A 24,575-nucleotide genomic window follows, 5' to 3' on the forward strand; every position below is an offset into this window, starting at 1 on the left:
GTGGCGACGACTCCAGCCTGGTCTGCCGGCTCCACAGCCCTGCCGCGGCCCAAGCACCTGGAGTGCCAGCAGCTTCCCAGCGTCCTTGGTCCCCACTCTGTGGCCTGAGTCCTCACCTCTGGCAGCAAGAGAGGACAGTGCCCCTTCAGCCCAGAGATGACGAACACTGTTCCTCAGAAGGAAGTGAACTGGACCTTCCGTGCAGACAGATCTTGGCTCTCAGTGAGACCCATGAGAGCTGTGTGTGTGAAAAGCAGAATGTGTGTGAACATAGAAATGAGTGGCTCCCAGGCCCCGCCAGAGACCTGGCGATAGAAAAGTTTCCACACAAAGACTGCAGAGGGGCCCAGTGGTCCAAGATCTACAGGGCTGTGGCAGACCCAGAAGGGCTGAGTCCTGGAGCTCCAAGGAAGGCTCTCCACATGAACAGGTGGGAAGCCGAGGACTCCGAACCCTGCAGTTGGGTGACAGCCGACCCTGGCCCCTGGAGACTCAGAGTTGTGCTGGCCAGGGTTCCAGATGGCACAGCTGCAGTGCCTCAAAGGGGAAGGCATGAGCAGGGCCCTGTCCAGCTGGGCTAGAGGCAGGACTGGAACCCAAGTCTTGTGACTTCAGGCTGCTACTTTCCTCTCCACCACAGCTGCCTTCCATTACTTCCCAACGTGTGAGACTTGGAAAGCCCAGCTGGAATGGGACAGTGCTGGCCCAAGCAGGGCCTGGCCCGAAATCCATGAAAAGAGGTTCCTTTGCCCACAGTGTGCTCTCCTCACAGCCATGCCCATCTATCCAGTGCCCTCCAGATGTTAGCCCCACACTGGACTTCTTCACGTCCCCTAGATCTGTGCCCCAAGTGTGCACTACTCCGTACAGAGCGTTACTCTCAGTCCCCCCACATCTCTGCCTGGCCCATCCCTGGGACACTCCTTATACAACCCTCTCCCTCAACACCTGCAGCTTCCAGGCTTGGCCACACCTCGCCACTCTCCAGCCAGAGGCCCTTTCTAAGATAGGTCTGAGCTCCTCAGCAGGCCTCACCTTGTGAACCCAAGGCCCTGCTGTGCCTGCCATCTTCTCCCTGAGCCCTGGTACACCTGCTCCTGCCTTCGTCGCTGCCCTTGTACCACGCAGGGTGTCGGACCTTCCAGAAGTCTTTTCTGATCCCTCCCTCGTGTTCCCCAAAGTTCTGTGCTACTGTAAGGCTTAAATAAGGTCAAGTGGATGAAGTGCGCACCATTAGTTCTGGCAGTGAGCAGACGCTAAGTCAGGGTTAGAGATTGTCATGTCCCCTTTTGGATGCTGTCATGCTGTTGGTGGAGTCAGTCGGTGCTCTTGCCGTATTGATCGGGACTACCCTCCTGTCGGCCTGTGTTCCTGCTGGGTGCAACCTCCTGGTGACCCCCTTTTCCCCTCTCGATGTTGACTGTTGCATGCTCCCATGCAAGCAGAGCATCGTAATTTTTCTGGTCTATGATGTAGCTCCAGTGCTCGGCCCAAGGGCAGCCCCAAGGTCTGAGCTTCCTAAACATTTGTGGCAGAAAGAGAGACACTGTTTAACTCTTGACAGGGAGGCAACCAAGGACAGGCTCCTCATCCCTTGTTTACAGATGTAGATTCAGGGCTCAGAGGAGCGAGGTGACCTCCTCAAGGCCACTCAACTTGTAAGCACAGATACAGATGAGAGCCCAGACCTCCCTGCCTCCAGGACCAGAGTCCCTTTCTGTCACCATACATCATCTGGGATTCTGGCCACTACAAGACTGTTATTAGAAGGCCAAGTGTTTTGTTTTGTTTTGTTTTTCCTCTTTTAATCAATGAGTGGCCTGTTGGGAAGTATGTTGGTTTGTTATAATGAAAACCAGATTTTTTTTTCAGCATATCTGGTTGCCTACAGAAACTGTCGATTTTCATATGGTCCAATAAAACTGCTAAAGAAACAGCCACTAAAGAGTTTTAAAGATTATTCATGGAAAACTTCTGCTGAGGAAAAATAGAGCAATCCTTTGAGATAGTCAAGCCCCATGGTCAGTTTTTCCAACTGTCCAAGCCATATCAGGCTGGGCAGTGGGCCTCCACTCTGCTATGGAGACCAGAGCCCCAGCTCAACACCACCACTACCCTGCCTGAGGACATGACCAACAAGCTGGCCAACCACCGAACTCAGAAGGCACGTGTCCTGGCACTGTCACATGGGGGCCACCCCAGGCTTGGAGGAGCAGGAACATGAGGCCTTTTGGTAGCAGAGGGTGTCACTTACTGGCAGAGAGGCTTCTCATCTGGGTCCCAGCCGAATGGAAATTCTTGTGTTTCCGCGTCAGGCCTAGGCTGTTGGTCAACAATGCTGGGAGAATGTGGGGGAGGAGGGGGGATGAGACCTAGAGCCCAGAGAGCAGCAGCAGCCCTGACACAGGCCAAGAGGCCAAGGCTCTTCCGCTGGGGCCCCCACCCACCCTCCCCAGCCGGTCCAGGGGCATCTGAGGCCAGGCATGTCTCCCAAGGCTCTAAAGCAGAAAGGAAAGGGGGCGAATCCAGGCCTAGCCATGGAGACAGAATCCAGAGTTGAGTGGGAGAGGCCAAAGGGACTCTGAAAGGCTTGTGAGAACTCAGAGCATGAGCATGAGCAGAGCTAGAAGGCAAGAGCTACATGGAGCCAAGTGAGAGTGAGCAGCAAAGACCGACGTCAGCCATGTGGCTGTGCTGCCTCTAGGGCTCCCTGTCTCCCTAGATCAAGTGTGCTGGGGTCGGTGAGCTGGGGCATGGTACAGTCTGTACAGTGCTGCTCACAAGTGGTGCATAGTGGATGCTGGGTCTGTCTCCCTTCCCTTTCTCAAGGACGTCTGCCCCGCACCTGAACTGGGAACTCCTGGCATCCTCCCCACCCCTAAGTGCTTTGCCTGGGTTTGGGTACTACCTCCACTAGGCAGCAGACCTATGAGCCCGCCTTCTCCTCTGTCTAATGGGGCAACTAAGAGTGCATACCTCAGGGCTTACAGCACAGGGCCAGGTGTGCCAAGGCCTGTCCTAATGTCAACCTGGTCATTTCTGCTCCAACACCAGGGCCTCTGGGCTCCCACTTCAGGCCTCCTGCAGAGGTTCTTTGAGATTCAGGCAGTGGGGCTGTCCTCTGTCATCCTCCTTTGGTTGCTGATAAACAAGGGGCTCCACCCTCTGGAATCTTCTCTTAAGGCAAAAGCAAAACAAAGCAGCAGACTGTTCATCCCTCTCTTCCTCTCCAGAGCAGCTGTGGGAGCTGTTTCCCCAGGGGCCGAGGCATCCTGTGTCCCAGAGCATAGACCAGAGGATTCTCCTCAGGGCACTGCAGGGCCACCCGAGAGCCTGGGTATTTGTGCCCAGATCCCCTGTGACCACACAGTCACAGCCTCCAAGGACGGCCGCTCTTCGGGGCAGATGTGTTGCATCCTGTGACGGAGAGGCAGAACCTCAGAGCAGCCAATGCCAGTGTGCAAGTCCTGGCCAGGGGCGCACATGTGGCCCAGAGGTGGCGGCGCAGCTGCCTCATCTCAAGGCCTTCCATTACCCCTTCTATACCTGTCTGGGCTGGTGAAGTCCAGGTAGGACCTTTGCTTTAAGCTCAGGCCTCTGGTTCTGCTCTTATGGATGGGTCATCAGCTGGCTGCCTGGCAGAGGTGCCCAGGTACTGGACCTGGGCACCTCAGGCCTTCTCTCCGGGAGTAAGTGGTGCTGGGAAGGAAGGGTAAGCATCCAGTAAGTGGGAAGCTGCTGTTGGCTTCGTGTGAGCCTTGTCTTACCCACGACAGCTGGGGACAGGTCCACACCCCGGACCTAAAGCCCAGTTCCCCTGACCTTCCCCTGCTCTCGCCCCACAGCTCCGGCCATCACTCTCCCTCTGTTCTTCTCACAGGCCCCTCTGCTGGCTCCAGCTCGGCCAGGTTCCGCCGGAGGCCCACCTGTCCTGACACATCTGTAGCCGGCAGCCTCCCCACGCCACCTGTCCCCAGACACAGGAAGAGCCACAGCCTGGGCAACAAGTGGGTGACTGAGCAACCCTCTTCTGGGCTGACGGAGTGTGGGTCCTCCCCACCCCCATATGGGAGCTCTTGATGTTCCTGGCAGACACACTCTGAGGCTGGTTCAAGCTTGGGAATGCAGAGGAGCAATTGGCTACATAGTCTGTGTGCCATCAGCAGGGATCCAGGCCCAGTAGCTAGGGAAGAAATGTGCCCAAACTCGGTCAACGGCTCATTTAGGGAGAACAGAGTCTAGCAGACACAAGTGACTATCTCCAGGGCAGCAGTGGGTGTCTCAGAGTATTTGCTGGCTCACTGGCCCTGTGAGGCCCACAGCTGGGGGACATTAGGTCCTCAGCATGGTTAGGGATAGCCATGCCTGTATCGCCTGGCATTGGGCACAGGTTTCCAAACGGGGCACCCTTCCTCCGTCACCTTCCCTGCCTCCCCCTCCCCCCAACCTGCATCCTAGCACTAAGGCACAGATGCCTTGCTTCTTGGCCGGCCTTAGTGGATCTCAAAGGCAGGAACAGGAGAACAAAGTTGCTTTGGGCCCCTGGTGCCTCCTCTTCTCTAGACATTGCCACACACCTGTAGACACCATCTCACTGAAGCATGGGGACCTCTGAGCAGCCACTGCCATGCACATTGTGGCTGCAGTGAGGGTCACAAAACTCTCACACTCCTCAGGACGGCCCACCTGCCCTTCACTCTGGCCTCATCTCACAAGCCTCATCATCATCCTGGGAGACAGGCAGGGCAAGCAGCATTGGTCTCCGTTGACAGGTGGAGAAGTAGAGACTCAGAAAAAGGATGTGACTTGCCCAAGGTCACACCCTAAGAAGGGGCAGAGCCTGGGCCACCAGCGGGCTCTGGGCCGAGGTGTCTCCACCAGCCAGTCCCTGGCTCCGGCCCCCAGGACCGCTCTTCTCCCAGGATAAGGGGCATTGCCTTCTCTCTTCCTCTCCGTTTTCCAGTATGATGTGTCAGTTGAGTGTAGTTGAAAGTAAGAGCGCAACATTCCCATCGGAGAAGGCCAGGCACCTGCTGGACGACAGCGTCCTAGAGTCCCGCAGCCCCCGCAGGGGTCTCACCCTCGCCTCCTCCACTGCCATCACCAACGGACTCTCCCTAGGTAAGCGTCTCTGGCCTGCACACACAGGCAGGGGCAGCAGGCCAGTGTGTGCTCCGTGTCTGTCTGTGTCACTGTGCTGTGCCAGTGGCCCCTCACCCTTAAAGAGTGGCTCCCTACAGGAGTCTTTTGCTGCAGGAAAGAGCTCTGGGCTGGCCTCCTTCTGGTGGTCCCCAAGTGGACAGTCAGGCTGAGGAAGGAAGCTGGACTTGAGTCCACCCCTGAGGCCAGCTGCTACCTTGGTGGTGTTTACATCCCAGGGGGAGCCGAAAACCCTGCTCAGAGCAGTTGGTGGGCAGGCCACTGCTTCCTTCCGTGTGCTTGTCTTTACCCAGAGGAGCCAGAAGGGAGGCTGGAGAGGTGAGCATCAGACGGCATTGCACTACTGGACAGTGGCGAGAAGGGTTACAGAAACAGGCCTCTGGTGCCAGCAGGGAGATGTCAACATGAGGACTGGGGCTAGCGTGGAGCTGCAGAGCTCGGTCACCGAGGACCAGGGACACTATCCTGGGATTGCCTCCGCCGCCGGCAGCCCCGGGTTCCGTTGATGCCCTTTGCCTTTCCCTGCGCCGGCGCGTTTGTCCGCCTCCAATAGCAGGGTTCCCCAGGGCTGCTGTTGGGCTGACCTTGCCCAGCTGCATTTGATCTGGTGGAGATAGTGGGGCAGAGGGCCAGGAGCTTGGAGAGGCGGGCAACAGAAACACCAGGTGGGCGTCTCATGCCACATGTCCCTGTGAAGTTAGGCTAGTCTTGGGAGTCATGAATAATTTCAGTCAAGGGCGGCAGCCTCCTAGAAGTTTGTGACAAGTCCCATATCTGCCTTCTGTCTTCAGAGGAGGCCGTCCTGTTTGGACAGTGTAGGAAGTGTGCACAGTGCATCTGAGGCTCATAGGTGTGGCTTGAAAGAAGAGTCCAGGCTCCCTCCGGGGCCGGGGTTTCCTCCCCGAGCCTCTGCTGTGCTCTTGCGTACTGAGGTCTCCAGCCTGCTGGCCCCACTCGTGGACCTCATCTCAGAGTGGATGATGAGACCTGGGTTCTTAGGAGGGCCCGCGAGGGCATGGCTGCACCCCGAGAGTGAGGCAGGGACTGCGCTCTCCGGCATCCAGGGGATCACAAGCTAGCTTGGCTCTGGCTCACGTGAGAGCTGACAGCTCCGAGGAAGTGTGTGTGCCCTGATGGAGCAGTGCTGGGCTGCTCTTTACCTGTGCAGCAGGGGATGGGGCCTGCTCCGGCCAGGGCTCCTCCCTTGCCCTTCCTACCACTCAGTCTTAGAGCTCTTAAAGCAGAGCCTGTACTGGGGAGCCTACAAAGTCCAAGACAATACAGAGGTCAGGCCCATAGATGCACACACCTGGAGAGAAGCAGGGTGCTCATTGAACTCGGGGCACAGGCCTAAGGAGCCAGGGTGCCCCACTCAGGCCCATCAGACCACGGTCAGTTCCAGAGTGTGGGCCTGGAGGAGACTAGGAAGGCAAAGGATCACAGCAGGCCTTGGCAGTGTCTCTGTGGACCCGGCAGTGGCCCGCCCTCGGGGTCTCTCCTGTGCAGGCAGATGCATCTAGACCAGCCTTGACCCTGGGGCCAGAAGTGTTCACCCAGCCTGTGCCCTCAGCAGGTGAGGCCCTGGGGCAGCAGGCAGGCAGTAGTGCAGACAGACCTGAGGAGCCTGGTCCACAAGCCAAGAGGGTAGGCAGCGGGAAGGGAGTGGAGGGCACTCCTGAGCACGTGGGGCTGAGAACTCTTCAAACCCTCCCAGAGAAGAGACAGACACTCAAGTCCTTCGGTGACCCACAGGGTCAGAATGCTGTGAGCTTGGGGACCGGGGCCCAGTGAGCGGGAGCCCAGGAGAACAGGCCCCTCCCTCGGAGGCTGCCGTGCTCACTGATCTGTGTTCCTTTTCCAGGCAGTAGTGAGAGCTCAGAGTTTAGTGAAGAGATGTCTGCAGGGCTGGAAAGGTGAGTGTGGCCTCAGCAAGGCCTCCCTCCCTCGGGAAACTCAGGGCCCAGGGCTCAGAGCTGGAGTCAGGGGACCCTGCCCCACCCACCCACATTTTACGTATGCACAATTACACTGTCACACCTGTGTGTGCACACAGTACACACAAATCTCACATGCACACAGGTAGACACATTGATAATTCACTCCTATACTCATGTATATGTGGGTGTACACAGGCTTAGGAAGTGCTCCCCTCCTGCTCCTCCCTTCTTTTTGTTGGCTGGCACCCAGAGTACTTGGTCCAAGCTGGCTGCTGGAGACCTGGGAGTCTCAAGGCCTGCAGAGTGAGTTCTGGAGCTGGAAGCCTAAGCCGGCTTGAAGTCTTGAGCTAGGCACGCGGCTCCATCTGGTGGCGTCTGAGAGTATTGCAGCAGTGCGGCCTCAGGCCTGGACGGTTCTGAACCCCACTGCTGTGTATAATTGTGATTCCCGTCGGCCCATCTGCCCCAGGTACCCACCACCTCCCATCAGGAATTCGCCCACAGCATGTCTCCATGCCCTAATTCTTTGTGGGCCACCATAAGGGATCCAAGAAGACAAGGCACTGCCAGTGGTGAAAGGCATCTTGGTGACTCGAGGTCTGAGGACATGTAGGGAAATCCAGTGATGAACATCCCCACTGTCCTTCAGGACAGGTCCTCCACCTGTGCCTGGAGTCTGTGTGCATCTGTGTACTCCAGCAAGTACACATGCACACAAAGTTACACAGAGTTGTACAGTCTATTTATAGACATGGCTGTGATTACAGTCTTACATGTACATATGCAGTTACAGACTCTCTCACACACACAGGCACACATTTATGTATATACACAATACTTATATTCACACCTGTGTACATACTCAGTTATACTCAATGCATATACTCAGTTATATATGCACAATTACACTGTCACGCTTCTGTGTGCACACACTAAACACAAATCTCACACTTACACATGCACACAGGTGGACACAGTCATAATTCACTCATATACTCATGCATATGTGGGTGTATATTCACATGCATGCAGTATACATTTACACCACACACACACACACACACACACACACACACACCTGTGCATGGATGTGCTCCTCTGAAGTTAAAGCTTCAGTCCCTGTTATTGAAGTGTCCAGAAGAAATCATCCTATCTGAACACTTCCAAAGGGCAGAGAGGTGGCCCAGGCTGAGTGTCCCCTGTGTGCCAGGCTCTGTCTGGACACTGCCCATGTGTAGATTCCCCACAGGCCCCAAGGGACAGACTTCAGAACTCCTGGTCCTAGTGGGGATTCCTGGGACACCCTGTAAAAGAAGGCCATCGGCAACCAGCCCCTCCCAGCCCCGTCCAGTGGCAGACTTGGGCATGATGCTTGACTCCAGTGTAGCCCACCTGGCCCTGTGTTCCTCTGTCTGTCCTGTCACTCACCGTTCTTTCTGTCACTCATCAGTCACTCAGTACCTGCTCAGTCAGCACCGTTGCCCGCGTGACCGCCGCCAAGGTGGACTCTGTGGGCCGTGAGCGCTGTGCCAGAGCGGTGCCAGTAGGAAAAGGGTGGCAAGGGGCCATTCCTGTCCCGACGGAGATGGTGCCGTGTGCAGCCCGGACGGCTGCAGGTAGCGGGGCTTCGTGTGACCTGGGTCACTGGGCCCCTGTCCACCTGAACGTCCATAGCAGACGCTCTCAAGGCTCTCCTCTGAGCACTGGCCTCTGTCCGGCTCTTCTAGGCACAGGCCCAGCCCAGGTTCCAATAGCCCTTGAACGGCCATGCCTCCAGCAGCCCTGGAACTGCCCTTCACAGAGGGGACTGTGGCTCGATGCTTCTTGGCTGAGGAGAGCAGGAGGCCACCTGCTTTAGAAGATGCCAGTGGGGCTATGATGTCCCCTCTCATCAGGACCCAACCCCAGGCAGGCCTGAGGGACGAGCAGCTAGCTGACCCCAGCCTCAGCCAGTGGCCCAGCTAGCAGTCTGCTTCCACCCCAGATCAGCCCTTGTGCCTGTTTCTAAGAGTCTGCTCCCCAAAGGCGTGCCCGCCGCCTGGCCTTCTACAGACTGGGCACAGCAGAAGAGCACCGTTCGGTCTCTTCACAGTTCCATCACAGTCTTGTCCCTTCATGACTCTCCTTCATCCTAACCTTCAGACAACCAGGTGCTCAGCCTCACTGGGTCCTCTGTGCACTCCCAGGTCTCCTCCAGACCACATGTTCCTGCTCTTAACAGGGGAATGGGTTCTAGAAGTCCCTGTGGCTGCTCCCCGAGGCCGGCATCTGCCAGAAGGAGCCTCCCTTCTGGGTCCTCACAGATACTGTAAGATGATTTGCCTGCTAGAGCAAAGTTGGAAGATGCGGGGCAGAGGTGCAGAGGGGCCGGGCCCACTCCAAAGGTCTGAGGACGGTGGGGCATGGCTAGTGTGGGCGCAGCAGCACTCAAGTCCCGAGTCACAATCAAACTGGATAGACCCTTGTCCCGTAGCCCCCAATCACTGCCCGGGCCGTGGAGGGAAACGGAGCCAGGCACCAGTGTAAAGGGCAGGGAGACTGCAGAGCAGTGTGCGCACGCACACACACGAACACACACACACACACGCGCACACGCACACACACTCATGGCTCTGGTAGCCTGAGGACACAACTGAGTCACCTTTAGTGCCCCAGTGAGCAGCGAGGCAGTAGAGTTTTCATTGCAACAGTGGGGTTGTTTGCCCCCCCCCCCATCTTGTGAATTTACACACGTGGGGTCCAGAGGTAGTCCGTGAAATGAGCCAGAGCCCAGGCCGCATGTGCCCAGTGTATCCCTGAAGTGGGCATCGTCGGGAGTGCCCAGAGAACTGTGAGCTGGCGCCAAGGCACCAACCCCTGTTCTTGCTGGACACTAGACTGGAGATGTGGGGCCGAGGGGACTCGCTTCTGTGTCCTTCCCCTTTCCACCCCACATACGGGCCACCCTGGGCAAGGTCAGAGCCTAGAGATGGGCAGCCATGCAGGAAGGTGATCATTGATCATTTCTTAGCTTTCAGGCTAAGGCCTCCTCCCCATCCTCAAGGCCCAGAGTGAAAGTGAAGTAGTCTTATCACAGGGGAGTAGAGTGAGGGTGTACCCACTCTTCCCTGACCTCAGGGGCAAAGGGAGAAGGAAGGCCTCACTGTACATGCCGCTTCCATGAGGAGGAGAGCCCCCCCCCCCCGTGCCCCTGCAGACCTAGGTCAGCAGTGCTGAGCAGGCTGGAGGGCAGGGCTGGAGGGCAGGGCTGGAGGCCGGCACCAGGTCAGGTTCCAGACAGCTCAGGCTCTGGAGGCCAGGTGGAAGGCAAGTCTGGGCTCTAAGATGAAAAGAGAAATACCAGCCTAAGGGTCCAAGTCTTTCTTAAAGGGTTTTAAGGGGAATGAAATGGGTTATAGAGGTGAATGGAGACGGAAATATGAAAGCACGCAGTGCCCTTCGCCCTGGTCATCTACATTGCAGGATTTTTGAGGGTTGCCCCCCTCGTATTCTCCAAACTTCACAATAGATTGGTCTGTCTTTCCTACTCAAGGCAGCATTTAACATTGCAAGGAAGATGTCATCAGAAATGACCACTGATTGTTTCCAACTAAGTGAAACATCAAGTGTGTGAGAATTCACCACCGCTCCTCCCGACCCTTCTTCCCAGGTGGGCCTTGATGTGGAGGAAGTGGGTTCTCAGCTCGGGGTGGGCAGTGATGGGAGGCATCAGACAAGGAGAGGGGGCCTCAAGGGACTGAGCCTCTCCCTTAGTGGGAGAGGGTAGAAGAGAGGAAGGGGCAGTGCCGCGCTCTCTCCAGCAGAGGGGATACAGAGGCTTCATCAGGGTTCCTGGTGCCTTGAGGAAGCCACACCCCATGCACAGAGTCCTGGCACGGTGGTTGTCCAGTGGGGTGAAAACTGCACCAGCTGCAGGTTCAGGCTTGAGGGAGTTTGCTGACGAGGACCCTGGTGAGCCTTTGTGAGGGTCCTGGGATGTGAGGCTGCAGAGGAAGTTCTGAGTCATGACCTGGGGGCAGCGGGGAAGGGGACACACGAGTGCTCAGGGTTCCTGGGGATCTTGTATAGGAGAGGTGAGCTCCATAATATGACCTGATAGCTGGAGACCAGGACATGTGATGTCAGGGCCACTTTTACTCTCAGTCCCCTTGGCACCCCCGGTTTAGACAGGCTCAGTCCCTCTATGTCAGTCGGGACACGTGGGTCAGCACTTAGCACATGTGTAGAGCTGCTGCAGGAGGAAGTGGTGTAGACGCTGAAGTGCCTTAGTGAGTGCTGCTGCCCACCAGAGAGCTACAGAGGCAGGGTTCGAATGGAGAGACGGCAAGTGGCCATTCATGGCGTCTGTCTGGACTGGAATGAAGGTGGTTTCCACCAGCTGCTGCTGGCTTCTCGGGTGGCACTGATCTGGGGAGGGTCCTCTGAAGGCAGCTGGCCTGTGTGTGGATGGTTGTAGGTGCCAAAGAAAGTGGTTGGTGCAGTCTCTGCCCCGGGTGATGTTTCCTGTTGGTCTTGGCTAGTAGAATCACCCACCATGGAATCACTGTTCACAAGAACAGCCAGCAAGTTGAGTCATGGTGGTAATAGAATGCCATGTCTGCCAACCCCAGAACAGTGTATCGACATACATGTCCTTCTTTAGAGTCAGAGGACACCAGGAGATGCCCCAGGTGCGCCAGGATCTCCTGAGCCCCAGGCCTTGCAGCATTTGTAGACAGTTAGGCCCAGCTCTGGAGCAAGGGGTTGTCAAAGCTGCAGCCCATCTGTGTGAGTGGCAGAACTCAGAGACCCAGAATGCCAGGCTTTCATCCCTTACTAGGGCTCCCTGAATTCTGGCTTCCCTGGGTTCTCTGCCCAGCCTTGCAGGGTGGCAGCCCAGCTGATTATATGGATCTCTGAAGACACCATATTTTGCTCCACTCCATTAGAGATGAGAGGCTCCTGGCAGACTCCTCTGGAGAAGAATGGGCAAAGTTCCTGGACCTGGAGCCTGACCCTGTCCTGGGCTGTGGCGGTCAAGGCCCTGTCGGCCAGCGGCTGCTCCTCATCTCTGACTCCTAGAGAGCCATTGTCTGGAGATGGACAGGCCTGACTTCCCATCTGCCTGTCCTTCCTGCTGCATCCGGCGGTGCTTGCTGTTCCCACTGCAGACCAGATTTCTGGACCTCTCAGCACACGGAGGATATTGGATGCCCCACAATGCCTAGGCTGCTGTGGGTGGCTTTACCTAGCCACTGAGCCAGATTTCCAGCCTGACCTAAGTCTCAATGGCCAGGAAAGAAATCTGGCTTTGATTTACACCCAACTGCCTGAAAGATGGAAACCTGCGGTGTTTTACCAGTATGGTTCCTAGGAACTCCCTTAGTGACCCGGAACATTACCCCAAAAATGGGCATGTGTACCAGGAGATCAGAGGTCCCCCACGTGGGGTTGTAAGAAGGGCTATCCCAGGGCTCATCAGGAGTCAGACTGGCATTTCCTGCCCACAGATGAGAATGACTCACCAGTCAGTCACCCATGGGACCAGCAGTTCCTCTAGGGCTGGCCAGAGCAGGAGGCACTGTTGGTACACAAAACCATGCGGGCCTTTCCACAAATCACTCCCAGTGGGGTTTTGTGGATTTGAGACAGGAGAATGGTGTGGGGGATGACTTCTGCTAGGACTGAGATTCCTAGGGCCTAGATATAGTTCTCATCTAAGACGTCTCTCGGTCCTCCATCCCCTAGAAGGGCAGCTGCATCATGAATTTCAACTACGAGATACCAAGAACCTGATACAAACCTAGGATCTCACACCTGGCCCAGCCTGCGTGCCGGTCAGGCTGGGACGGGTCGCTTCCGCCTGGCTTCCTTTTCTAGTGTTGTGGCCTCGGGCAAGTGACTCCCATCTGCAAGTCTCAGAGTTCTTGTCCACGAGGCAGCCTAGGAACAGTGCCTACCTAGTCGCACTGTATGGTTAAATGAGACAGTGAATGAGTACTGCTGAGCACATCGCCTGGCACCCACCATCCCATCCTCTCCACCGCCATCCTCTCCACCACCTCCTCACTAGCCACAGCAGCAGCCCATCATCTCATCTAGCTGCCATCACCATTGTCATTGTCCTGTGGACCCTGTGGGATAAGCTATTCTATCTGGTTGCTTGCCTACATCTTCCCTAGAGCAGCCTTCCCATGAGCCTCTGGTCTGGTATACTTCATCCTGAAGAAGGGGGAGTCAGCTCTGAGAATGTGTGTTCAGCTACATGTTCCCAGGATGATCCTAGGAAAGATGCCTATGGCTCTGGAGTTGGGGGCCCAGGAGAGAGCCTATGATTTCTGGGGCTCATTAGATGTTATTGTCCATTCTTTCTGCATTTTGTGGCATTTTAGAGTAGTGGAGGAGGGAACCAGCTGTCTGGCTCCTGTGGTGGATGATCCTGGCTGCTCCAAGCCCCCTCCCCCAGCTCACAGGGAGAGAAGGGTGGATACTGCCCTGGCTCTCTTCTCCTAACGGGTGGGGGAAGGCCACTGTTCTGCTGCCCTTCCACACCTGGGGTTCCCACATGGTTCCAGGGACAGGCTGCGGTGTCCACCCTGTGGGACATTGAGGCCCTTCACCCCATGGCAGAAGCAGGCCTTCTCTGTGAACACTTGCATCTCCAGCTCAGCAACAGGCCAGCATCTCCTCAGGCCTCAGTGTGCTCATCCTTAGCTATGGGCAGCGGCCCCTCTGAAGGGCTGGGTGGATGTGCTCTGGAAAGCAGGTAGGTGGCATGTTGTAAGCAACCGACAAGCCATGGATTCTGAAGTGCTGGGAAGCCCCCTGCAGCGCACAGGGAGACTGAGAAGTACCCGACCCGATCTGAGAAGATCCTCAGACTAAAGGTTTTCTTGGCCGTGTAGCCTCCTGGACACAGACACAGCCATGGGAGCTGTGATGCTCAGCGCGGCAATACTTCCGAGAGGAGAATGCCAGCAAGGCACTGCACTGAGTCAATGTGGTCCTAGTGCCCAGCATAGGCCCCGTCGCATCAATCCCCTGCCTCAGTTATGAAAGGGCATGTCTCCGGGCACAGTGAGGAGTTTGGGCTGTAGAGTTGAACAGACCTGGATTCAAATCTTTGTTTATGAGGCTTATACATACTTGGACAAGTAGATCCTCATTGCTGAACCTCGGTTTCTCCTTTTGAGAAGGGCACTATAACGGTGCTTGTTCAAGCTCAGTGAGAGTGAGCACAGCGGCCCGATGCACATGAGTACCCACCACCTGAGCCTCTGTCCATGCATAGTCCCTCACGCTCGACTCTGCCTCTGGAAAGGGCCTGCGTGCTGCCTCCCGTCAGACTGGACTGCTTGGAAGAAATGGATTCAGGCTGTTCTCTGACAGATGTCCATTCTGCTAACATCTGGCATGCAGCCCCAGATAGTCTCGCAGAAGGGGCTTCTGCTGCCCACCCTGCTTCTCAATGACGGACAAGCTGGGACAGTCTTACCTTTGTACCACCCTAGAACAACAGGAAGACCACCTTCAAGAGGATGGTGGAGGGGAGGCTGCTGCTCCAAGTGAGAGTCCTGACCAGCGGAGGAAGGGGCGGAGCCTGAGCAACAGAGCAAGCTGCAGAGGAAGCACTTCAGAAACCTCCGTGGTCAGAGCTGGCTCCTAAGCAATTGCTGTGGATGGCCAGAGAGGACAGCAGCCTAGGAGAGCAGATGTCCAGCAAGGGCTGGGGCCTGCTCTGCTACTGCCCTTGGTGGCTTGGGGCTAGACATGTGTCAGGAATGGGTGATAATATCCATGTGCTCTACCTGTCAGCAATCACAGCAGATGCATGGGTCTCGGGGAAGAGGTGTGTCGGCATGTAGCCAGCCTGCTGTGGATGGAAGAGAAGGGAGAAGTGCGGCCATTGGGCTGGGAGCTGGGTGTACCAGTTCCTCTTGTTAGTGCTACAGCTCACAGTATGGCAGCATCAGCCTGTGACCATGCTAAGACCAGCTACCTTGAGGACTTGGGGTAATAAGTACTTAAAGAGGAGGGGCTGATGGACAGGAGGATCCTGTAGCCTCCAACACAGATGACCAGCTCTGAACTTGGGTCCCTGTCCAGATGGCCATCAGAAGTTTCTTCTTAGCTGGGGGACAGACACCAAGTCTGGTGTGATATTCATGATGGCAATGAGGCTCTTCCCATGCCACACACACTAACATCATTGGCAGTAAGCAGCAGCCTAGGGATAGCTGTGGACAACGGAGCACATTTGGACAAGAAGTTTTGACTTACACAGACAGTTATGCCATCAGCTGGTCATCAGGCAGAGAAGCTGTAGGTGGAGACAGAGTGTGCCTCAGGGTCAGGAAAGGGTGGAGCCTGCACCCCCAGCCCCAAAGAGGTGGAGCTGCAAGTGGCACACTCCCCTGGAAAGGTTCCTGATTCAGGAACGGGTGAGAATGAAGCTAGGCCAAACCCATGGGGAGGCTAGAACCAGAGCCCTCGATGCCGTCAAGTTCCAGAGGCAGTTTCCGGGACACTGGAGCCAGCAAAGAGCCGGTTCAGAGATTACGTGTAGCAACAGGATCCAGAAGCATCCTGGTGATGAACAGGAGTACTGCATACAACCTGGCCAGATGTGCAAGATTCCTCACTGTTCTGTCTGTGTATGCTTCCCATGACGTGGACCCTGTGGACAACATGGCATTTCTGTTAAACAGCTGGAGAATCTGTTGAAACATTGGAGAATCTGGAAGAGGGGTGAACAGTCCCATGAGACCCAGGAGCTTTCCCAGATGGGGACTCTGTGGGACAAGGTTTCCCTGGCCAGGTGGATGTGATACTTGCAGTGGGAACAAGGAGCCCGAGGAGGAAGGGGGGAGGGGCTGGGCTGACCCACACTGTCTATGTTCCTGCCTCCTTCAGGATCAGCCACTCTTCCCAGACTCTGACTAAAATTCACCCCTTTTCCTCTGAAGCAGGGGACGTCTCTACGCCACACTGGGGCCCAACTGGCGGGTTCCAGTTCGGAGTTCTCCCAGAACTCGGAGCTGTGTCTACAGGTACACATTTGTTTGTTTTCTCCTTTGACACATAGATTTGGGGGGGGGGGGGGTTGCTGGGGGAAAGGCTCTGTGCCAAGTGTGTCATAAGGCTGTCTGGTGCTCCAGTCGCTCCAGAGAGGTGTGGGGCCTCTGGGAGAGAGGAGGGACCGTCAGAGGAAACAACACTAGAAGAAAGAGAGGAATTAGCCAAATGACTGGAAAGGGGCTTCACAGGGCGGGAGCTCCCAGCCAGAGAGACTGTGAGGCTGTAGGAAGAGGTGGCTCAGTGAGGGTGAGAGATCCGAGGAGAGGGTTTCAGATGAGGCTGGGGAGGTGGGCAGAGCCACATCCAGGCGGGCAAAGACATTACCTGCCCCTTAGAAGAGTAGGACTCAGGGAGAGGTTTAGTAGAGAATAAGAACTGTGTGGATGGAGAGGATATGGGAGGAGGCAGGAATGGAAGCAGGAACCAGAGACAGCCATGAGGCTGTAATCCAACGGAAGACGTAGTGGCCTTGGCAGAGAGGTGGGATGGACAACCAGGCATGGCTAGGACCTGGGACCAGAACATCCTCGGGACTGAGTAGGTTGCAGACCATGACTTGGTGACCAGCTTGGTTGAGCAGGTGCCTGCGATCCATCCAATAAGCAGCAGCACCGAAGTCTGGAGCCCAGGACAGGACTTGACGTTGTCACCTGTGATAGTGCCGTACTCAAGGGAGAGGGGGTGAGAGGAGAGCCAGGAGCAAAGGGGAGCAGAATGGTTAGTGGGGGCTTCTGTCCCCCATTTCCCTGGACCCATCTACTTTTGCACTCTCCTGCTAGCACGAGGGAGGGGTTGCCAGGGCTGGACTGCAAGGACTCAAGCTTCTTGGGCATGAACCACAGGCACGAGCATGGGGAGCAGCCAGGAGGAAGCAGAGGGTAGGGCGGGCCAGGAGACTGCTAGGAACTAGGCTGTGGAAACTTGGTGAGAGTTCTCTGTGGGAGTTCACCCTGCTCTTTGGTGGCTTTGGCCAGCCCAGAGAGTCCTCTGACTGTGGGGGAGATCCCAGTGAGGCACCTGGGAGTCCTAGTGGGTGGGAGCGTACCAGGTATCAGGGCTCTGGGGCCGTATAACTGACTCCTTCGTCTCCCTTCAGCCCCACGAGCCCTTGCACCTGTACCGTGGGCAGCTCGGCCACTGTGCCCACGATGGAGGGACCTCTGAGACGGAAAACCTTGCTCAAGGAAGGCCGGAAGCCTGCAGTAAGTCACACATACATCAACTGGAGGCATTGTGGGCTCAGGGAGTAGCCTGGTCTAGAGACCTGCCAACCAGGCTCCTAGCCCTGGCTGTACTACTGAGGAGAAAAAGACCTCAGTTTCTCTATCTGTGACTTGGGATGAAACTACCTCTCCTCCTGGAGGCCATCTGTGGTAGAGTGGCTGCCCATGGGTGCATGGACAAGCCAGAGCCATGGTGGTCTAGAGGGCAGGCAAGGCCTGGACCCTCAGAAGGAAGAGGATTGCACAGCCCAAAGAGGCAGCATGGTTCGCAGTCCCTTGGCTGCTGTGTGGTATCCCATATAGTCTCCCTCCCTCCCTGGCAGCGTGCCAGCACCAGTGGGGGAGGCACGGGGATAGGGTGTCAGGAGCGTCTTCAGGCCCGCCACCAGCCTTCACGTCAGACTGGGCGTCACAGCCACCCTGACCCCGCGTGACAGAGCCTCAGCTCCTGGGAGGCAATCTCATCCTCAAGCCGCCTCTCCGCGCTGCATCTGCTCTGCCCTCCTGTCCTGCCACAGCGCTGTCTGGAGATGCCTGGGCCCTGTCGCCTGCCCCTGCGGGTGCTCTAGAGCCCCCGTCTCTAGTTGCCAATTGGATGGTTGGATCGTGGATAAGGTGGAGAGAGCTTCCACCGCAGCTCAGGCTACACTTGAAGCCTCCTACGGCATGGGGCCCCGTGTCTGTCCCGTGGTATGGCCTTCCTCCCTCTCCGTCCCACACCCACAGGTACAGAGTGCGTCAGAGGACAAGCCGCACTCGTGGGCTTGTACTTCTGCCATGTGTGTCCCAGGATGACACTTAGACTGTCAGGTGAGGGGCCGGACCTTTGTCCACTAAGCCACTCGTCAGCCAGGGACGGAGGAGGATGGAGTTCCACACCCCTCACAGACAGTAGGGCGAACTGTTCTTTCTGTGAGCTTTCTTCACTTGAGCCTGTGTGTCTGGCTGTGCATCCTGCGCTGTCGTTCAGGCTGAAGACAGCTTTTCCTTGGTTGTGGCACAGCTGTTCCCACTGGGAAGAGGACTGTATCACGATGCCCAGTGACCTGCTCCTGGGAGGCACAGTCCTCTCCTCCCCAAATGGGGTGCTGGCGTTGCAGACCTGAAAGCGCCACCAAAGGTCCAGCTTGGCCCTGCCCGCAGAAAGGCCTCAAAATTCAGCTCTCATTGCAAACTTCAGTTTCTATGCGGCAGCGTGGCGTGTCTTTTCCTGGTACACTGTTGGGCCAGCTCCCCTGACACATAGAATTTATGCACTGAGGCATCTTCCACAAGGTGTAGAAAGGAGGGGCCTGGATAGAGGTGGCATCACCAAAGGATGGCCGAGGGCCAGAGAAGAGGGGGGCCTGGGTTGGCATAAACAGGGCTAGCCATGTTCATGATCAGGCGGCCTGAGGCCATGCCCTCCCCAGTGTCATCATCTGCCTTCCTACTTCTGCAGCTGTCCTCGTGGACTAGGTACTGGGTCGTGCTCTCAGGATCCACCCTCCTATACTATGGAGCCAAGTCCTTGCGGGGCACAGACAGAAAACACGTAAGTCCCCTGAAAAGACAGCCATGCCGGACTTCCTCTAGTGGGAGTGACCCCCATGGCTGCAAGGGCTAGGGTGGGCAGGACCCTTGTCTGCCAGTGTTAGTCTCCCTTGTGGAGGGCAGGGCATGGGCCCAGGCCTCCCAGCCGTTTGTTGTTCTTTTCTAGTATAAATCTACACCTGGCAAGAAGGTCTCCATCATAGGCTGGATGGTGCAACTTCCTGATGACCCAGAGCACCCGGATATCTTCCAGCTGAATAACCCCGACAAAGGTGGGCAACGGACTGGACTGTCCCCTCTGTCCCCTCTCTGACCAGATGTGTGCCCTGAAGCTCTGGGAGCTCTGAGACCATCATCTTCCCTTCACACGAGGTTTGCCTGGCATCCAGTCTAGTCCTCGGTGCTGTTTAGATTCTGGTTGATGTTTCCACTGAGCAGTGAGAGTGGTCTAGCCTTTACTTAATGGGTCTATCATTCCTCATTCTATGACCCCCAAGGGTCTGGGTAAATAACAGCCAATGTTAGATGAAGAAAAACCTTGGGGCTAGAAGAGCCTTGGGCCCTGGCTTTCGGGGACCCCTGACATAGCTTTACCATGAGACTGCACAGCGTTCAGGTCTAAGAGCATCTCACAGAACCATGTAACTTCCCAAAGCTCCAACTCATCTTCCCCACTTCCTTCTCTGTCCCTGTTGCTTCCACCATCCCTTGACCGTGCTAAGAGGAGGGGAAGGTTCTGGTGCCGTCCGTCCTGCCTAGGGACCCTTGTCTCCAATGACGTGCCCAGCAATCTACAGCCAACTTCCTGGGTAGCCCAAGTTACCAAACAAAAATCCAATAGCAATAGCACATGAGCTCACTGGAATAGCAAACTCTCTGTGCATGCTCACACCTAAGTAAGAGGAATGTTTGAGTACAGAGTTCAAGCACAGGCCCGTCATCTGGGCATCTATTCAGATTTGGGGTCTGTAGAGCTGGCTAGGGACTAAGACTGTGTGTTTCTAGCAAGTTCCCTGGTAAGGATGATGGGGGTGCAGGCCGGGGGACTATAAGTGTCACGTTCTCATGATTACAGCTGAGAAATAAGGGCACCCAGCAGGTAGGGGGGCAGTAGACTGCTTGGTCCTCTGCTCTAAATTGGGGTAACTGGATGCATGTCTGCTGTACACACACAGGTGTCCTTACTCTGGTATCACTGGAGTCTTTTCCCTAGCGGCCTTGGCCAGGGCCAGTGATTTTTTTCATCAGGAAGAAAGAAAGCTGTGCCCACACAAGCTCCACTGTGAGCCCTTGTGGCCATGGGAACCATAGGCGGCCACTCCTGCTTGACCTTAGAGCAGTGGTTCTCACCCTTCCTGATGCTGCGACCCTTTAATACAGTTCCTCATGTTGTGGTGACTCCCACCCATAAAATTATTTCATTGCTACTTCCTAACTGTAATTTTGTTACTGTTATAAATCGTAATGTAAAAATCTGATATACAGGATATCTGATATGCAACCCCCCAAAGGGTTTGTGACCCATAGGTTGTGAACCATTGGCCTAGAAGAAAGTGCTATCTTCAAGCAGACGGAGATGTGACATGAGGTCAGGAGGTCTACTGATAGAATTAAAGAGGTCTATCAACTGGACATGAAAACTACATCTTGGTCTTCAGTGACAAATAATGGTGTCTTCCTTCCATTGTGAATCTGAGCATCAGGTGTCAAGAACTTCAGGAACACTGTGGGTTTTGTCCCCAGGAGAACTGATAGGCATTTCATAGCATGCATGGTTGCCGACGTCTCAGAACCTCATTTGCTGTTCATCTTGAAATCCCAGCATGATGTTCGACCTGCTCTGGGTGCTAGGATGTGGATACCGGACACACACACACAGACTCACATCATATGATACTGTGTGTAGTCGTTTAGTACCGGTGATTTTCTTTCTGTTTCATACATTTGAAAACATTGGTTTGAGAAGTGCTCAGAACCTGGTTCAGAAGCCTGGTCCAAAGATACCTGCCCTGCCAGTGCTGGCTCATCCTGGGCTGTGGCAGCTTCTCCCACTCGTGCAGACTCATGCTCCCACAACGCACGAGAACCAGCCCTCTGCGTCTCCTTCTTGACCAGCGGTTCCTTTCCCCATCAGGCAATGTTTACAAGTTCCAGACGGGCTCCCGGTTTCACGCGATACTGTGGCACAAGCACTTGGATGATGCGTGTAAAAGCAACAGGCCTCAGGTAACGTCCCCAGACCCTGTTTGTCACCAGAAACCCCTAGACTGCAAGGCTCCCTTTCCCCTCGGAGTCCATCTGTGCTGTCCCCAGGCACCTGCTTTTCATTTTTCCCATGAGTCAAGGCAACCCTTGCACAGCTTTGTGTGAAGCCTGGCTCTGGACCGGAACTTTGACTCCTTTCCACTGAAGAAAATGCCCCAGACACACCCAGTAGGAGACTGAGGTGGCGAGTGTGACGCTGTCCGGTGATCTAGCTCTAGTGTCTGTTGAGATGGTTCCCCAGAGCTGATTTCATTGGAGTACCCCAAATGACTAACAGGGTCTCTCTACCCACTACCCTGGGGAGTGCACTGCTAACAGCTGAGGGCCAGCCATGGGCCAGGCAAGGCTGCTGGATATGGGTCCTGGTCCCGCCTCTTCCTCTGTCCTTGTCAGCATCGTTCAGAAGGCTTCCCGTGCAGCCATTGGCAGAGTCTTCCCATGCCCTATAACATAGGTTCTCTTACTGTCTCCCTCATACACCGAGGGGCCGAGGCTCAGAAGTGAAGGACACTTGCGCAAGGTTCCATAGTTAGTGAGTGGTGAAGCTGGGCACCCAACTCAGGGTCACCTCATTCCCATCCCTGACCTCGTAGCTCCTAACTGAACTCTCCAGCATCCGTTCTTTGAGAGTGAGAGTCCCTGTCACTGTACGAGAGAGCCAGGAGTCATGCCCTGCTGGCCAGGCCTGTGGCAGAAATGGAAGCCTCCACCCTCAGCACAGGTGAGGGTGTGTCGGAGCCTCCTGCTCTCTGCATGCCGTGTAGGCAGCATCCCTGCTACGAGGAGGCCCAGAATACACTCGAGTACCTTGGCTCACTTGTGGGACTGTGGGACACGCTCACCCCGTCTGTAAACTACACTGAGTACTTAGGCTCACCTCTGTCCTTAAGACTATATGCTGAAGCACGCTCATCATGGTACTGTCCATAACAGAGAAACACCAGAGACCTCCAGCCTGCCAGAGATCCCTGAGCAACACCAGATAGCCATCAGCCAGATAGTAGAGGGTCTAGGAGTTCCAAAAGGCATTGCCATAGGCAAGGATGATCTCTGTTTTTAAGTTTGTGTGGATTGTATGTATATGAGCACATTCCTGTAAAATGACTACAACGACATACAAGGAAGTAGAATTCTCTAGTTTTAGAGTGCTTACATATATACACTTACCTATGAGATAGATGAATAGACAGACAGACAGTCTGGCTGAACCGGGGCCTCAAGCATACCAGGTAATCGCTCTGCCACAGAGCTGCACTCAGAGCCCAGCTTACTTATATTCTACATGTTAAGTCAGGGTCACTACCCATCTCTCTGATGGGAGGGCCTGTGACTTGGGCCCACTGCCATCTCAAGGCAACCAAGGGGAACAAGAGGCCGAAGCTTGATGGAGGCTGCTGCTGCAGCAAGCTTTGCCATGAGGAAAAGCTGGATCTTTCATTCTGGTCTCATCAGCCCTGGGCTCCCTTACCATCCCTGAGCTAGCACAGCACACTGAAGCCCACCAGCCACATGTGGGAGGCCCCAGAACCCATGTGCAAGAGGTCATGTGACTCAGGCTCACCTTCCAACCCTGAGGTCGGTGCCTGGCGGGAAAGAGACTGCCTCAGCCAGGAGCAGCAAGGGGGGGCTGAGTGAGGATGCACTCAGGAGAGTAAGAGCAGCAAGAAAGGACAGCAGATCCGTGTGGCGGACTGGCCTGCGGGCCGGAGGACTCAGAGGTAGGATTTCACGCACTGGCAAAGTTCTGCCATGGATCTGTGTCTAATTTTCAGACCTAGGAAAAGAAGGATTTTCTTTTTATACCTTGTTTCCTTTTATTTTCAATCTGCTTTCCACCAAATAGTCACACTCTGTGATGTATAAAATACGGAGACAACTTCAGTACTCAATGGTAGAGGCTTACTTAGATCAGTCACTTTGAGCCAAGTGGTGGCGCACGCCTGTAATCCCAGCACTGGGGAGGCAGAGGTGGCAGATCTCTGTGAGTTCGAGGCCAGCCTGGGCTCCACAAAGAAACTCTTTCTTGGAAAACCACCACCACAAGAACAACAGCAGAGAAACAGTCGCTGTGCGCCCGAGAGGGGAGCCAGGGAGGGCAGGAGAGGGAGCTGCAGCCTCCCACATGGAGTCTGCGATGGACTGTGTTTCTGTTTGCACATCTTAAAGTTGTTTTTTTCTGACACTGAATCTCCTTAAGCTTGTTTACAATGTATGTGTGAGATACAAACCACAGCAGTAGAGCTAGGTGTGGGGACACTCAGGAGGCTGAGGCAGGAAGATCATAGGGCCAGCCTGAGCTACAAACACCCATATACCCTGCCCCCACCCCCAACCTAGAGCCCCAAACAGGTCCTGAAACCTTTCTCTCCCCCCGAAGTCAGTCTCTCCCTCCCCATAACCTTTTTCCTCTCCTAACGTGTTACGTCCCTGCTGCACTTTATTTCTGGGAAGGAAATCCAGGGCTCACCTGCTAGGCAAGTGCTCTACCACGGAGCTACACCCCAGGCCTCCTTCACAGCATTAAGAACCCCGTCACAGTAGAGCCGTGCCCGTGTGTCCCTTCCTGCCCCTCGCTCCTCTGCGCTAGTCTTCAGGCTGAGCAGTGCTGGCACGCGTGGCTACAGGTCACTCTGTACCACTCTTCTCCGTCGGTTCAGCCGACCATCTCAGAACCAGTTCCCCGTTTCTTGCTCCCATGAGTTTTGAGGCTATGGACTTTCTTGGAACTGCCTCCTGGTACAGAGATGCATCTTTTTCTGATTTCTCGTTTTGGCGAAACTGACACCAAGATGGGTTTGTTTTTCGTGAAGTCATGTCTAATCAACCCTAGAACACTCCAGTAGTGCCGAGGGAGAAAGTTCAGAGCTGAGGGTCTGCAGGCAGCTATGAAGGCAGGGAAATACTCTGACAATGGGGCTGGTAGCCTCTGGGAGAAGATACTGGGGCTCATGATCTCCCCATACTTTCTCCTCCTCCTGTGCCACTCCCTACCATTCCTTAACGACATCCTCCACTCCTAGGCTGCTTTCCCCAACATTCACCCTGCTTCATCAGATCCCATCCTCCACAGCCCCAGCCCAGTTAGTTGTCTTCGGCTCAGAGGATAGTGGTGGTTCATGGGTTCAGATCTCGCCTGGTTCTCACTCACTTTATGTTTAGCCTGTCTAAGCCTTGGTTTCCTCATTGCCATAATGGGGACACTTCGAGCATCTGCCTAACAGGGTTCACGTGGGGACTCAAGACAGTACATAGGAAGTAGTCAAGTAATGCCTGGCACATGGCAGTCTTTCCTCAGTGGCAGCTGACATTGCCATGTCCATCCCTCCACATGGCCCTAACCTCAGGAACTACCCCTGCCCCTTTCTGGGGGTTGAAACTTTGACAAGCAGGTGAGCTTTCT

At 55.4% G+C, this 24,575-nt stretch overlaps 1 protein-coding gene across 18 annotated transcripts in view; it reads left to right on the forward strand.

The window, feature by feature from the left end:
- The window catches only part of Ralgps1 (Ral GEF with PH domain and SH3 binding motif 1), a 243,429-nt gene that overhangs the window by 214,517 nt on the left and 4,337 nt on the right, over positions 1-24,575 (forward strand). For 6 of the 18 annotated variants that reach the window (XM_028884772.2, XM_037204525.1, XM_028884773.2 and 3 more), the window contains 8 exons: positions 3,881-4,007; positions 4,964-5,121; positions 7,022-7,073; positions 16,043-16,126; positions 17,251-17,356; positions 18,819-18,911; positions 19,077-19,182; positions 21,045-24,575. In XM_028884772.2, the coding sequence (XP_028740605.1) occupies positions 3,881-4,007; positions 4,964-5,121; positions 7,022-7,073; positions 16,043-16,126; positions 17,251-17,356; positions 18,819-18,911; positions 19,077-19,182; positions 21,045-21,280 (962 nt within the window). In that variant the 3' untranslated portion in view covers positions 21,281-24,575. The remainder of the gene's footprint in view (positions 1-3,880; positions 4,008-4,963; positions 5,122-7,021; positions 7,074-16,042; positions 16,127-17,250; positions 17,357-18,818; positions 18,912-19,076; positions 19,183-21,044) is intronic. The other 12 variants (XM_037204530.1, XM_037204533.1, XM_037204528.1 and 9 more) reach the window with 7 other exon arrangements.

This window comes from Peromyscus leucopus, chromosome 4, assembly GCF_004664715.2.
Source record: "Peromyscus leucopus breed LL Stock chromosome 4, UCI_PerLeu_2.1, whole genome shotgun sequence".
Taxonomy (NCBI): domain Eukaryota; kingdom Metazoa; phylum Chordata; class Mammalia; order Rodentia; family Cricetidae; genus Peromyscus; species Peromyscus leucopus.